The sequence below is a fragment of the Mus pahari genome, chromosome 5 (genome assembly GCF_900095145.1).
Source record: "Mus pahari chromosome 5, PAHARI_EIJ_v1.1, whole genome shotgun sequence".
Lineage (NCBI taxonomy): Eukaryota > Metazoa > Chordata > Mammalia > Rodentia > Muridae > Mus > Mus pahari.
The window spans coordinates 73,786,089-73,801,803 of NC_034594.1; the positions used below are offsets into that span (position 1 = coordinate 73,786,089).

Here is a 15,715-nt window from a genome sequence, read left to right on the forward strand (position 1 = left end):
AGAGAGAGAGAGAGAGAGAGAGAGAGAGAGAGAGAGAGAGAACGAGAACTCAAAAAAATTAGACATTTAGAATTCAATATGGGATGTTGATTTAAGTAGATTTCTCAAACAGGAAACTCAGATGTCTGAGAAACACTTAAAATAAAAGTCCACTATGCTTAGTCATAGGGAAATGCAAATAAGCATTACTTTGCCATATCATCTATTCCTGTCAGAATGGCTAAGATCAATAAAATAAATGACAGCTCATGCTTCCATGGATGTAGAATAAAGGAAACCCTCCTCCATTGCTGGATCAATGTAGCAGTTCCTAACGAAGATGAGAATTGTTGTATCTCAAGATACAGCTATACCACTCAGGTCAATTTATCCAAAAGATGCTTCATTTTACCACAGAGTCACTCGCTCAACCACATTTGTTCACAGTAACCAGAAGTTAGAAACAACCCAGATGTCCATCAACAGAAGAACGGATAAAGCAAATGTGATATATTTACAAAATACAGAGTTTTTAATGGCCTGAGTATATTGAAACAATTCTCTACTGTGTAATTGTGCTCAGTCATTAAAAAAAAAATCATAAAATTTGAAGGTAAATGGGTGGACATAAAAGAAATCACCCTGGAGTAACGCAGATCTAGAGAGGCAGATACTGTGTGTATTCACGTGTATGTAGACATTAGCTGTTAAACCAATAGAACCACAGAATTTACAGATAGATTAAACCACTAGAAGGACAAATAGATATCCCTAGAGAAGAGAAATAGAGTTATGGGTAGATGGGAGTGGAGACTAGAATGGGAGGGTCAGGTAGAGATGTATGGTAGGAAGATCAGGAAGATGGGGAGAGACAGCAAAGACTACGGTCTATTTGAGAACTAGTATGAAAACCTAGTGCAGTAGAAACTTTCTAAAATACAAATGTTTACAAAGGTGAACAAGATGAAATCAACAAATAATGGGGGATCGATCTCCAAAAGGCTAAATCTTGATCAATGAAGCTTCCAGTACTGAGTTCTGGTTGCACCTAATTGGGTTTTTGGCCAAGGTTTCCCATGGGAATTCCCAAACAACCCAGGCGGTTGCTAAGGTTGCTCTCTGAAAACTGACAGCAAGGTCACATTGCTGAAGAAAACACCCACAAAAAGCTTGTGGAAATGTCCAGCTGGTCCAACATAGAGCCTTCTATACATGCTTAATAATGTATTTGGTACATTACTCTGCAGGCTATCAAAGGATAAAGGTAAACACCAATCCACCCAACAAATGGTTTGATATACAATGGTGTCCTGTCCTCAAGATATGTATATATATATATATATATGTATATATATATATATATATATATATATATAAAATTTAGATTAAGGAATATTTTAGGTTATAATTTATTAATTTAAAATTATATGTTACTAAAATCTACATTACATATGTAAAATAATATTTTAAAATTCTAATCCAGAGCTAGCAAGTGGCTTAGTGGATAAGGGGGCTTGTTCATACATCTGAGTTCAATCCCTTTAGCCCACAGCAATATGAGAAAACTGACTCCTGAGAGCTTCGCATATATGCACTATGTCAAGAACACATACCGTCTCTACCATAAAGCTATGAAAAAAATGCTAGTCCATAAAACGTGGTCGGAAATGTTTCATAAAAGTATTCTTTATTACTAAAATGAAAATCTGCAGATACATTTATGATAATTTTCTCTTATGAAATTATAGTGCTGCCACAATCTTATGAAATCTCCAAAGAATAGACTGCTATCCTTAGAACCTGGGCAATCGCAGGGTTTCCAGTCCTACAGATTGAAACCAAAGAGAGAGTCAATTTACACATAAAACTAGCTTATACTTTTTCACATTGCAGGTTCAATTTAAAGAGTGTGAGTACAACGGATATTTTCTGCCCCATACTTTCTTCTGCCTGTCATGGGTATGGATGATGTCAACTTTCCGTGCAAGGTTGTATTAAAGTTATCACTTCTCACAGAAAAGAAAACAGCCGAGAAGACTGGCTTATTTCTTCTTGTTACATGAAAAATATTTTTTATCTAGTATTTGGAAACCGTTGCAAAATGTGTACCAAATATGAAAAATTAAAATTTCTTTAGAAGCATACATTAATTTATATGTTTCTATATTAAAGTGCAAATTTTTCTCCATAAGAAACATTTGTGCTTAATTTTAAACCAAAGGGTAAAGAGAAAAAAAACAGGCAATTTATTCAGGTTATCAGGCACTTTTAATAAAATTGAGGTGAATGTAAAATGTAGAGATCTGTGACAACGTCAAATTTCATAGTTTCTAAAACAAAACTCAGTAGAATATGCATACTGCTATTTTCTGGAGTAATCTCTTTATGTCAAGCCATAATCTATCTTGGAAATTTAATATGAATTTAATTTACATTTTCATAACAGAATAGTGAAATATCTAATTTAATTTATAAGATTATCAAGAAATGATTACTAAGATGCCAAATAAAATTATCAAAAATAGACATTAGGAGGATGAAGAATAGATATGATAGCATTTTACTTTTATATGCGTGAAATTCTCAAGAATAAAGTAGAACATTTTAAATATACTTGAAGAAAGGGAGGTAATGCTATATGGCTTATATCCAGTAACTGATAGGGAAACATTGCATAGTTAAAATGTGTACATTTTCACATTTCCATCTCACACTCCTCTATTATCTTCCTATTAAAAGTATTAGGAGTGCTCTCTGTTCCCCCAGATCCACTACCCCAGTCTCACCCAGAGCTCCCCAACAGAACACCTGTTGCAGCCTTCTTTGTTCCCCTCCCCCACCTTCTGTGGATCACACAAACCTTCCCCTCCTAATACCACTCTCTCCATTTTCTGCTTCATTCTAGCTGCCAACTCCAGCTAGAATGAAGCAGACCATTCCTGGAAAAAAAAATTTTTTTTCAACCCTCCTTCTGTTCCTTGAAAGGAAAATTTCCAACTTCATATGGAAAAGAAAACAAAACAAACCACCATCATCACTAATAACAACAAGAAATCTGTATAGCTAAAACAACCCCGAACAATAACAGAACTGCTGGAAACCTCCCCATTTCCGATTTCATGTTGTACCTTGGAACTGTAGCAATAAAAATCACATGACATTGGCAGAAAACAGATACAATGATCAAAGGAATCTAACTAAAGACCCAGACATAAATTGCCACACCTATGAACACCTGATTTTTTTTTTTTTTTATAAAGAAGCCAGAAATAAACACTGGAAAAAACACAACATCTGGTTAGTGCTTATCTAACTGGATGCCTGCATGTAGAAGAATGCAAATAGATCCATATTTATCACACTGCACAAAACTCAAGTCCAGATGGACCAAAACCCTTAACATACAACAAAATACACTGAACCTAACAGAAGAGAAAGTGAAAGAAAAACCTTTAACACATTGCCACAGAAGAAGACTTCCTGAACAGAACACTTATAGCAAGGCACTAAAATCAACAATCAATAAATAGGAACTCACGTAACTGAAAAGCTTCTGTAAGGCAAAGTATACCTTAATTTAGACAAGTCAGCAACCTACAGGATGGGAAAGAATTTTTACCAATTCCATGTCTGATGGAGAACTAATATCAAACATATATAAAGAACTAAAGAAAGTAGGTATCAAGAAAACCAAAATAATCTAATTAATAACTGGAGTACAGACCTAAATGAAGAATTCTCAATAGAGGAAACTCAAATATCAGAGAAGCATGTAAAGGAAATGTTCAGCGTCCTTAGCTATCAAGAAAATGTGAATCAAACCTTGTTTTGTTGTTTTGATATTCCATCTTATACATGTCAGAATGACTAAGATCAATAACAAATGACAGCACATGGGTTTGATGGTACGGACGAAGGGTAACGGTGGGAGTGCTAACCTGTGCAGCCATAATAACAACCTGTATGGTCATTACTCAGAAAGGTGGGAACTGATTTACATCTACCATTCTTGGGCATACATCCTGCCACAAGACCATTCCCTCAACCACATTAACTGCTGCATTGTTCATAACAGATAGCTAGGAATTATAAATAAATCTAAGTGACCCTAAATTCAAGAATAGATAAAGAAAATGTGGTACATTTTCACAATGAGTATTACTCAGTGTTGAAAAATTGTAACATTAAATTTGCAGGCCAATGGACAGAAGTAGATTAATCTCGAACGAGGTAATCCAGACCCCTAAAGATAAAAATAGTATGTATTCACATATGTGTGATTAGTAGCTCTTAAATAAATGATAATCAGCCTACAATACACATGCAAAGAAATAGTATATATATATATATATATATATATATATATATATATATATATATATATATTCATATATATATATATGAAGGGAAGGGGAGGCACAGGGATCTCCCTGGGAGGGGAAAACAGAACAAATTTTATGAGTGCACTGGGGCTGCATGTAGATGGCAATGAGATAGACATGTGGGGAGTGGGAGTGGAGATAGAGTTAAAGGAGATATTGATGGGCATTTTACAGATGGTATGGAAATCTAGTGCAGTAGAAACACCCTAGAATATATAAAAGTGATCCAAATGAGGTCTCCTAATAATGGAGGAAAGAGAGTCCAAAAAATACCTGTCTCTTGTTTCAAGTGAAGCTTTTAGTAGTAGGATTAATCCCAGCACTCAGGAGGCAGAGCCAGGCCAGAATTCGAGGCCAGCCTGAGTTCCAGGATAGCCAGGGCTATACAGAGAAACCCTGTATCAAAAAAAAAAAAAAAAAAAAAAAAAAAAAAGGAATGGAAATCCCCAAACAAGCCAGGCTGTTGCTAAGACAATGAGTTGGTCACACTTCCAAAAACAATGCCTACACCATTCCTTGAACATAGGTAAGTCTACCTGGTGCCTACATGGAGCCTTAAACCCTACATTCTAGTCTCCTTGGTGGGAATGTACTCTGTGGGATACTAAAAGAAAAACAAAATCACCAAATAAGCCACAATACCTTTGGCTTACAATCTGTATTGCCTCTAAGACAGGCTAAGGCAATGATGGCACAGAACTTGTGGAAGCAGCCAACTCAGATTTGATTTGACTTAAGGCTCACTCCATGAGCCAGAACTCATACCTGACACTGCTTGAAGTGACTAAGAACCAGAAACTAGATAGCCCAGAGACCTAGGATAAAACCAAACACTACTTTTCTTATTTTTTTTTTTTTAAAAAAAAGCAGTAAAATGACTTCTAAGGATATCCTGCTGTACTAAAAAATCAGTGCATTATTTAGTCACCATCAGAGAAGTTTTCTCCTGCAGCAAATGGGAACAGATGCAGGGACGCACAGTTAGACATTATGCAGAGAGAAGGAGTTCTTGGAACATGTACCTTTAAATGGGATGTCTCCATCAAATCCTTTCCCTCAGAACTCTGGAAACCTGGCAGAAGAGGAGGAAAGAGTGTAAGAGCCGGAAGGGATGGAAAAATACCAGAACAAGGCTCTCTGAATCAACTGGGGAAGGCTCATATGAACTCGTAGACACGAAAGCAGCAAGCAGACTGCCTACACCAAGTTCTCTCATAAATTATAGCTTTCATCTTGTTGTTTATATGGAACTCCTGAGTATCTGAAGGAGTGGATCTCTGATTCTTCTAGACTTTGTGGATCTTTCCCTTCTGTTGGGTTGCCTTGTTCAGGTCCAAAGTAATGGTTTTTCTTTTTATCTCATTGTATTTTATTTTGTTATATTTGGTTGTTATCTCCTAGAAGCCTATATTCTAATGAGAGACAGAAAGGGGGTACATCTGAAGACAGAAAGGGGGCACATCTGAAGACAGAAAGGGGGTACATCTGAAGAGAAGGAGAGGTAGGGAGGAACTGTGAGGAATAGAACGAGGGGAAACTCTAATCAGAATATATTATATGAGAAAAAATTAAATGAAAGGAAAAAATCTGCAAACTTTTTGAAGATATGAATATATAATATATAAGTGCTCTATCTGCATGTACACCTGTATGCCAGAAGACATCAGATCACATTACCGATGATTGTTGCTGGAAACTGAACTCAGGACCTCTGCAAGAGCCCCTCATTCTCTTAATTACCACCCTTCCTCTGTTATAGATTTATTGTGAGAGAGTGAGTGAGTGTGTGTGTGTGTGTGTGTGTGTGTGTGTGTGTGTGTGTATCTGTGTGTGTGTATGTGTGGTACCCATTTTTCAATTTAATCAGCATGTTTGTTGTTTTGTTTATTTGTTTGTGGAAACAGAGTTTGTAAATCTGGTTGTCCTAGAACTTAGTCTATAGATCAACCTGGCCTTGAATTCAAAGATTTATTCACTGTGCCTCCCAAATGCTGAGATTAAAGACATGCACCATAACCCAGAAAATTTTAAAAGAAAAAATATTAAATATTCAAATATCTTAAGCAATCTTAAAAGAGATCATGTTTTTATGTGTCAGGTTAATTGTAGTATTACATAAAGTATATTTTTAAACTATATCATCATTATTATCTTGAAAGTTATTGATACAACATTCCATTGACAAAAGGAAAATTAAAATGCTTACCAAAGAAGAAATCAGTTAATAATTATTTTTTTATTTTTTGTTTCTTTTTCTTTCCTTTGCATTCTCACTTCCAACTCGGGAAACATTATATTTAAAATATGCCAAGAGAGTAAACAAGGTTGTTGCCAATTTGCAAAAAAGACCTATGTTAAAAAAGGAATAATGTAACTATGTTTTTAACCAAAGATTTTGAAAAGAATGCCATATACCTGAAGAAAAGATAGTTTATTTCTCAAAGTATTAATTTCCTAATTACAAAATGAAATTATTATAGAATAGTATAAAATTAATATTTTCAATGCTTACAAAACTTTTCATATTAATCAGATAGCCTCCAAAGAGTAATGTTTTATGAATTAATTTACTGTATTAATTTAAAGATACATAATTGCATTTTATGTTCCAAATTTATCGTCAATAGAAACTGAAGTGTTCTTCAGGTTTTAAGCAGCTCTAGTGTTTAAAATATTGATCATTTTCCACACAAGACATTTATTTATAGAAAATTGCTTTGGTAGATTTTTTTTTTTTTTTTTTTTTTTTTTGGTTTTTTGAGACAGGGTTTCTCTGTGTAGCCCTGCCTGTCCTGGAACTCACTCTGTAGACCAGGTTGGCCTTGAACTCAGAAATCTGCCTGCCTCTGCCTCCTGAGTGTTGGGATTAAAGGCATGCACTACCGTGCCCGGCTGCTTTGGTAGACTTTTGAAAATTAAAGTTCATTACATAATAATAATAATTAAACTTCACGAGTAATAAACATTATTAGAGTCAAAATGTTGTAGCAAAAAATACCAGTTATCCAATACAGCTACAACACAAATAAAGTTAGTGAATCTTTTCTTTTATTAAATATTTCATATATCTCAAGGGATACTATCTCAAAGATGTACCTGTAATATTACAATGAAAATTATAGGTAGTGAATAACTATAATGTTCTTTTGTAAACACAGAGTTTGAAAAAACAACTGAGAATTGATGAAAAAATAATCCAATAGTGCTTCCAAACAGAATGTGGTGGTAGTAAGAGACATATCTGAGAATAACAAAAAAAAAAAAATTCAGATAGCACATTAACATCTTCTACATTTAAGTAAGTAACATCCAGAGAAAGGGAAGAGGAACCTAGTGGTGGCACCGAGTCCTCTTTGAATACATTTTCCACAGCAGATGGGAGCAAGAGGCGGAAAACCACACTTTCATCAAGAAGGACCTGTGAGAGAACAGAGCATTCTGTTGTAGTCTTACAAAGACTGACCTGGGATGATTGCACAGAACAAAGAGTGCAAAGAAATACCAAGAGATGCACTTAATATTGAGAGGGCAGAATTTCAAACAACCAAACAGTAATGATATGCTGTGGGCAGCACTGGCTGTTCTTATTGAGAATTTCAGTGGAACAGAAGGAATGGGAATGGAAAGACTTGGTAAGTTTATAGCCAGGTCAGGAAAGAGCAAAACCACATGTTTGGAAGAGCAAAACCTAAATGTGGCCCAGTAAGGACTTGCTCATGAGATTAGTGTGAGTAAACATGAGTGGACAGTTGTACATCAGAACAATCAGCTAAGGCCTAAAGTGACTGGGCTCCGTCACTCAGAATGGCCTTGCGGCTCAGAGGGACTTTTACTCCTTGCTTTCTTTTCTTTCTTTTCTTTTTTTTTTTTTTTTACTTTTTAAAAATTTGTATCTATCTATCTATCTATCTATCTATCTATCTATCTATCTATCTATCTATCTATCTATCTGTCTGTCTGTCTGTCAGTCCATCTCCCAAAGGCTGCTTCCCCCTTCCTGTGGTTCCCCCTCACAGAGTCTCTCCCCTTATTCCCCTCCCCTTCTCCTCTGAGAGGATGAAGCCTTCCCTCCACCTCTCCTCCCAGGCACATCAAGTCTCTGCTAGATTGTGCATATCCTCTCCCAGTGAGTTCAGACAAGGCAGTCATGGAGACTGAGCTGCATATCTGTTACATATGTGATGGAGGCCTCAGTTTAGCCTGTGTATGCTCTTTGTTTGATGGCTTAGTCCCTGAGCGTTCCAGGGGATGGGGGGGGGGGTCCAGATTAGTTAACTCTGTTGGTCTTCCTGAGGGGTTCCCATCCCCTTCTGAGCCTTCCACCCTTCCCCCAACTCTTCAATAGAGTCCCTGATATCCATCAAATGTGTAGCTGTGGGTATTTGTATATATTTCAGTCTGCTGCTGGGTAGAGCCTCTCAGAGGACAGTTATGCTAGGGTCCTGTCTGTAAGAATAACAGAGAATCATTAATAATGTCAGGGATTAATGCTAGCCCATGGGATGGGTCTCATGTTGTGCCAGTTATTGATTGGCCATTCCTTCACTTTCTGCTTTATCATTTTTCTTGAATTTCTTTTAGACAGAAAAATTTTGGGGTTGAAAGTTTTGTGGTTGGGTTGGTGGCTCTATACCTCCACTGAGGTACCTAGAGCTAGCTATAGGAGGTGGCCTCTTCAGGTTACACATCCCCACTGATAGGCATATCAGCTAATATCTCTCTCATTTAGTCCTGGGAGGATCTCCCATCCCAGGTCTCTGGGACTTCCTAGAGATTCCCCACCAGTCCTAGCAGCTGAAGGTTTGCATTTTTTCTCCTAGTTTTTGAGGCCTCTCTCCTATCTCTGACCACACTGGATCCTGCCTCCCCATTCCTCTCTTCCATCCAGTTCCTTCCCTCCCTCTGCCTTCTATGATGATGTTGTTTGCCCTTCTAAGTGTGATTCAAGCATCCTTTCTTGGGGCTTCCTTCTTGTTTAACTTCTTTGGCTCTATAAGGTATATCATGGGTGTTCTAGACTTCATGGGTAATATCCACTTTGTCAGTGAGTGCATGTCCTTTTGGGTCAGGGTTACCTCACTCAGGATGATATGTTCTATCTCCATCCATTTGCCTGCAAAACTCATTGTGTCTTTGTTTTTAATAGCCGAATAGTATTCCATTGTGTAAATGAACGTTTTCTTCATCCATTCTTCTGTTGAGGGACATCTGGTTGTTTCCAGTTTCTGGCTATTATAAATAAAGCCGCTATGAACATAATGGACCATGCATCTTTGTGGTATGGTGGAGCATCTTTTGTGTATATGCCCAGGAGCAGTATAGCTGGGTCTTCAGGTAGAACTATTTCCAATTTTCTTAGAAACCACCAGACTGATTTCCAGAGTGTGCAAGTTTGCAATCCTACCAGCAATGGTATAAGTGTTCCCCCTTCTCCACACAATTGTTAGAATCAGTTGCCACTTGAGTTTCTGATCTTAGCCATTCTGATTGGTGTAATGTGGAATTTCAGGATCATTTTTATTTGCATCTCCCAGCTGACTAAGGATGTTGAACATTTCTTTGAGTGCTTCTCAGTCATTCTAGATTCCTTTGTTGAGAATTCTGTTTATCTCTGTGTCCCATTTTAAAATTGGGTTATTTGACTTGTTGGAGTCTAGCCAACTAACCCAATTTTAAAATGGGACACAGTTCTTTGTATATTTTAGATATTAGTCCTCTCTCAGATATAGAGTGAGTGAAGTACTTTTCCTAATCAGTAGGCTGCTGCTTTGTAGTATCATCAGTGTCTTTTGACATATAGAAACTTTTCAGTTAAATGAGGTATCATTTGCCAATTGTCGATCTTAGAACCTGAGCCCTTTGTTTTTTGATCAAGAAACTCTCTCCTGCACCAATTCAAGGCAATTTCCCATTTTCGCTTCTGTTAGATTTAGTGGATCCAGTTTTGTGTTGAAGTCCTTGATCCACTTGGACTTAAGTGGCCATGGCTCAGACTTGAGTATCATTGCTCATGTGGGCAGCAGGTCTCACTAAGTGGTCCTACTTATCCAGAGAAACAAAATGAAAGTGTCATGGGGTCCTGACAGCTTCAAAAATATTCTCAAAGAAGGAAGGAAGACCAGTCCAAAATTGGCTAGAAAGTTGGGCCACACTAGTTGAGCTTTGGAAATGGACCTCTCAAGTAGACAACAGACAGCTAGAGCAGTTAGCAATATGAAGCAGCAGCAGAGAATGTTGTAGAAAGTGTGCAAAGCCAGAAAAAAAGAGAAACACTGGGCCCTGCAGGATCATCCAAATCGCAGGGTAAAAGCTGGCCAATGGAGTCACTCTTAACTACAATATTTATGGGATATCAGGTTTGAAGCTTTAAAATTCTGTAGACCTTCGTCTAAATGTTTATCCTGTGCTTGACACAATTTCATACTTCTATTTGTAGGTGTAATTTTTTTTTTTTAACAACAGCTCATATGTGAAAGTTCTTTCTATTAGTTTCAAGTTAACTTGCGGACTTGAACTTTGCAGGGATTCTGCAGTGTCCTTGACACTATGAGGATGTGGTTATTATTATATTTTACATTAGGAGAAGGGCATGAATCTTGGAAGCCAAGGATGGGTTGCTGAAGACTGGAAATTCACGCATGAGAAGCTTGACCCCCTTATATGAAAATTTTGGTGATAAGTCTGATAAGAGGTAGGGTCCAGGGTAAGACTCACTAGAAATATAGATTTTACAAATAATTGAGCTTGATTACTTTCTATGTAAGCACTGAACCCAATTTCTGGATTTTCTAGCTTCTTGTCTCACAATGTGATAGCTCTCTAACAAACAGGTCTCAGACTATGTCAAAGACCATGATCTGATGCAGCAAGAAGTCTCTTACAGAATTGTAATTCTATATGAAATTTTGAACTCCCAAACTGTGGACTAAATAAACTCACTTTCATTATAATGTACTAAGACTCAACCACTATTATTATTTGTATCATTATAAAATACCAAGATTCATTTATAGTTATTAAAGTGGAATAATACACATGGTATCTATCTGGATTATATTATAAGAGAATTTTTCTTCTTTTTCAGGGCAGAATGTATCTTTGCTATGTAATGTCAGGTTGTCATTATCCATCCATCATAACCCATTTTAGATTGCTGCCCATTTTCTGTGATAGTTCTAAGCTTACTGATTGATGCTACCTCTGTTCGCTTTGAAGTTCTAATTGATTCTTATGCTTTCTTTTCTGCTGAATTTCACTTCTGCTTGCATTCTCTTTTTGTTTCTATAATATCCTTCTTTTATCCAATACTAATGTGGGAATATATTCCAAGATTCTCCAATAGTTATGAAGTTATGCTTAGTACTGAACGGCTCATATTCAAACAAACAACATAGACAACTTCACTTTCTGGCTTAGTTTCTGGTTCTACTGTCCATCAAATTAAAAGATAGCTCATATTTATGTTGTTATCCACAAATATTTTGTCCAAATTTAAGTACTCATCTGTGCTAGGTCCATCTTTCTTGAACTTTTATGTAAAATATCTAAATGAATATAACTCTATTGTTCCCATTTGTAGTTTCACAGGGAGATAGTGCTCTCAGTGTTAATCTTAGCAACTTGATCCAGTGTTTTTCTTCCTGATGAAGCACTTAAGTTTATTCTCATTTCATTTAAAAGGAAGCTTTTAGTGATTCTTCTCCACAATATAGGGGCATTACCTCTCTCATAATTTTGAGGTTGTTCTTCTGTAAATAAAAGACTACCTGAACACAAGCCCTGGGATACCACAGCATGTGACATTTCAGCCAGGATGACTGTTGACTGGTTAGCAGTAGATAAGGTTCTTGGATAAAGAGAAATCTTGCATCCTGGGAGGGACTAAAGACAAATGCTCATTTTCTTATGCTCTTCAATATGGTTTATAATTTTAAACTTAGGACTTTTGATTTTTTTGTAATCTCCTTTTAGTATCTTCAGGCCATAGTTGGTGATGGGGAACCAGCACCATGGTTAAGGCCCCATTTCTCTATACTGGCAGTTTCTTCAGCTTCTTTAAAAGGACTAATTTCTATTGTGTCCTGCAGTCTTTGGGCTTATCCACAGGTGCTCTGTTTTCCTACTGTCTCCTTGTCCCCATGTTAGAGGCTTTTTTTTTTTGGTTTTGGTTTTTGGTTTTGGATTTGGTTTTTCGAAACAAGGTTTCTCCATATAGCCCTGGCTGTTCTGGAACTCACTCTGTAGTCCAGGCTGGCCTCAAACTCAGAAATCTGTCTGCCTCTGCCTCCCAAGTGTTGGGATTAAAGGTGAGTGCCACCACTACCCAGCTCACACATTCTATGTGATATGCTCATCTTCCACACATCTCTCTCACTCTTCCCAGACACACCCTAGTTTATTGTGTCCTCCATCTGCTCCCCCAAACCCTGCTTTTAAAGGAAACTTACTGTAGTGGTTTGATTGACAGTTTCTCCCTTAGCCTCCGGTATTTGGACACTGGTTTCCATCTGGTGGCCCTGTGAGGGGAGGTAGCTCTGCTGAAGAAAACATGTCATTGGGATAAGATTCGGGATTCATGTTACCCCAAGTCTAGTTTACTCTCTCTGCTTCATGTTTGTAGTTGAATATGTGATCTCTTAGCTTCCTGCTTCCAATGTCATTTTTACCACTTTCTCCTGTGCCCTCCCACCTGTGGATTCTCCTACTCGGGAACCCCACCTCAAGGCAGACTCTTCCATAAGCTGCTTTAGTCACTGCATCTTATCAAAGCAACAGGAAAGTAATGGACACAGAAGTTGGTGCCAGAGAGTGAGATCTCTGTGAAGAACCTGTGGGCTAGAAAAGCAGTTGAATTGTAGAACTTCGTGGAGTCTTCAACTAAGAAAATGGAAGACAACAGCACCAAGAGAAATGTGGAGTGTAGAGGCACAGTTCAACCAGTTTCAGGGAGAAAGTAAGACAACTTGGCTAGCAGTCATCCTTGTAATGTTTTGGTAAAGAATTTGCCTAGCTTCTTCCTGGGTTCTATGAGCTTCAATCAGAGAAATGCAAATCAAAATGACCCAGCGATTCTACCTCAGGTGACAACACATGTTGGTAAGGATGTGGAGAAAGAGGAACATTCCTCCATTGCTGGTGGGATTAAAAAGCGGCACAACCACTCTGGACACCAATTTTGAGGCTCCTCGGAAATCAGAACTAGATCTACCTGAAGATCCAGCAATACCATTCTTGGAAATATACCCAAAAGATGCCTTGTTTGTGATAGCCAGAAGCTGGAAACCATCTAGATGTCCCATGACAGAAGAATTCATACAGGAAATGTGGTTCATTTACACAAGGAGTACTACTCAGCTATCAACAACAATGGCATCCTGAGTTTTGCAAGCAAATAGATACAACTAGAAAATACTCTGAGTGAGGTAATTGAGACCCAAAGGGACATGCATGGTATGTACTCACTAATAAATGAATATTAGCCAAAAAAAAAAAAAAAAAGGTACAGAATACCCAAGATACAGTCCACAGAATTCAAAAAGGCCAACAAACTAAGGGCCCAAGTGAGGATGCCTCAGTCCCACTTGGGAAGGAGAAGAAAGAAAGCAATCAAGGGGTGGGGGGAGGGCAGGGAGGGATCTGGGAGGAAAAGGGGACTGGGGTAGGCAGAAGAGGGGAACATGACTCAGTATTGGGTGGAGGGAAAGGACTAAAGCCCTGAGGGCCAGCAGAAAGAATGGAAACAGGCAACCTCAGGAGGTAGGAGGTTGGGGTGAGCCTCCAGAATATACCAGGGACCAGGTTTAGCAAAGGACTACTTGGGAGTTAATCATGCTTGATGCCAAGATTTATGACTGAGCTCAATGCTTATGATTCACATGATTAAAGGAGAGAACAGACTCCTCAAAACTTGTCTTCTGATAGCCACATGCATGCATACCTACCTACCTACCTACATACATACATACATACATACGCATGGACAGAAGCTGCTGACCCCTGTGGTTGAATTAGGGAAAAGCTGGAAGCTGAGGAAGAGGGCGACCCTGTAGGAGGACCAGCAGTCTCAATTACCCTGGACCCCTGAGATCTCTCAGACACTGGACTGCCAACCAGACGGCATACACCAGGTGATATGAGGTCCCCAACACATATACAGCAGAGGACTGCGGATCTGGGTTCAGTTAGAGAAGATGCACCTAACCCTCAAGAGACTGGAGGCCCCAGGGAGTTTAGAGGTCTGGTGTGGTGGGGGATAGGGACATCCACATGGACAGGAGGGCAGGCAGGAGGTATGGGATGTAGAACAGTCAGAGGGTGGACCAGGAGGGGGATAAAGTCTGGAGTGGGAAAAAAAGGATTAAATAAATAAAAAGGAACAAAAAAATAAAAATAAAATAAAAATAAGATAGAATTTTAAAAAAAAGAAAATCATGGGATGATTTTAATGATGGAAGTCACTTCAAGACAGCATAACCTTGAACTCATGGCTTTGTTCTTTTTCATTTCTCTTATGTATTTCTTCAGAGACAAAAAGAAAAGTAAGGCAGAAAGAAATAGAAATGTAGAGTTTGAATGGAAAAAGAGTACTAGGAAGCTTAGTGGTATAGTTAAGGCAAGTGCTAGAAAAGAGGATGTCATTCTTTGCTCCAGTACACTGCCAGGGAGAGGGAGGACTGCAGAAGTTACACAGCTGCTGGGACAGACTCCTTTTCTGGCTCCAGACATTCGACACCTTTCCTGTCAGAGGAGAGGTGTCCACCCAGGAAGGTTCTCACTGCCTGAGCTGGTAAGAGAGCCATCTTTGCTCCAGTTCTTGGCCAGGGAGAGGGCAGCCTGCAGAAGTGACACAGCTTCTGGGAAAGATCCCATTTCTGGCTCCAGTCATCCAGCACCTTTCCTGCCCAAGGAGGGGTGGCCGCCTCAGGAGGGGTCTCAAGGCCTGAGCTGGTAGGAGAGCCATCTTTGCTCTGGTGCATTGCCTCAGGAAAGGGCAGCCTACAGAAGCAACACAGCAGCGGGGACAGAATCCTTTCTAGCTCCAGACATCCAACATCCGGCACCTTTCCTGCCAGAGGAGAGGTGTCTGCCCAGGAGGGTTCTCACTGCCTAAGCTGGCAAGAGAGCCATCTTTTCCATCTTTGCTCCTGTGAGTTGCCAGGAGAGGGCGGCCTGCAGAAGCAACACAGCTTCTGGGAAAGATCCCTTTTCTGTCTCTAGACATAAGAGCACCTTCCCCACCAGAGGAGAGGTGTCTGCCTGGGAGGGCAATCACTGCCAGAGCTGGTTGTGGAACCATCTTTGCTCCAGTTCGCCTAGGCTCCAGTCGACACTGGTGAGAGTGTGGACCACAGAAG

General features: G+C 38.8%; 1 protein-coding gene across 1 annotated transcript in view; it reads right to left on the reverse strand.

The window, feature by feature from the left end:
- Positions 1 to 1,643: 1,643 nt before the first annotated feature.
- The window catches only part of LOC110322572 (solute carrier organic anion transporter family member 6A1-like), an 81,306-nt gene continuing 67,234 nt past the window's right edge, over positions 1,644 to 15,715 (reverse strand). Inside the window, exons 13-15 of the mRNA XM_021199270.1 lie at positions 6,568 to 6,710; positions 5,384 to 5,433; positions 1,644 to 1,804 (exon numbers count right to left, since the gene is read on the reverse strand). Of these exons, the coding sequence (XP_021054929.1) occupies positions 6,598 to 6,710 (113 nt within the window). The 3' untranslated portion in view covers positions 1,644 to 1,804; positions 5,384 to 5,433; positions 6,568 to 6,597. The remainder of the gene's footprint in view (positions 1,805 to 5,383; positions 5,434 to 6,567; positions 6,711 to 15,715) is intronic.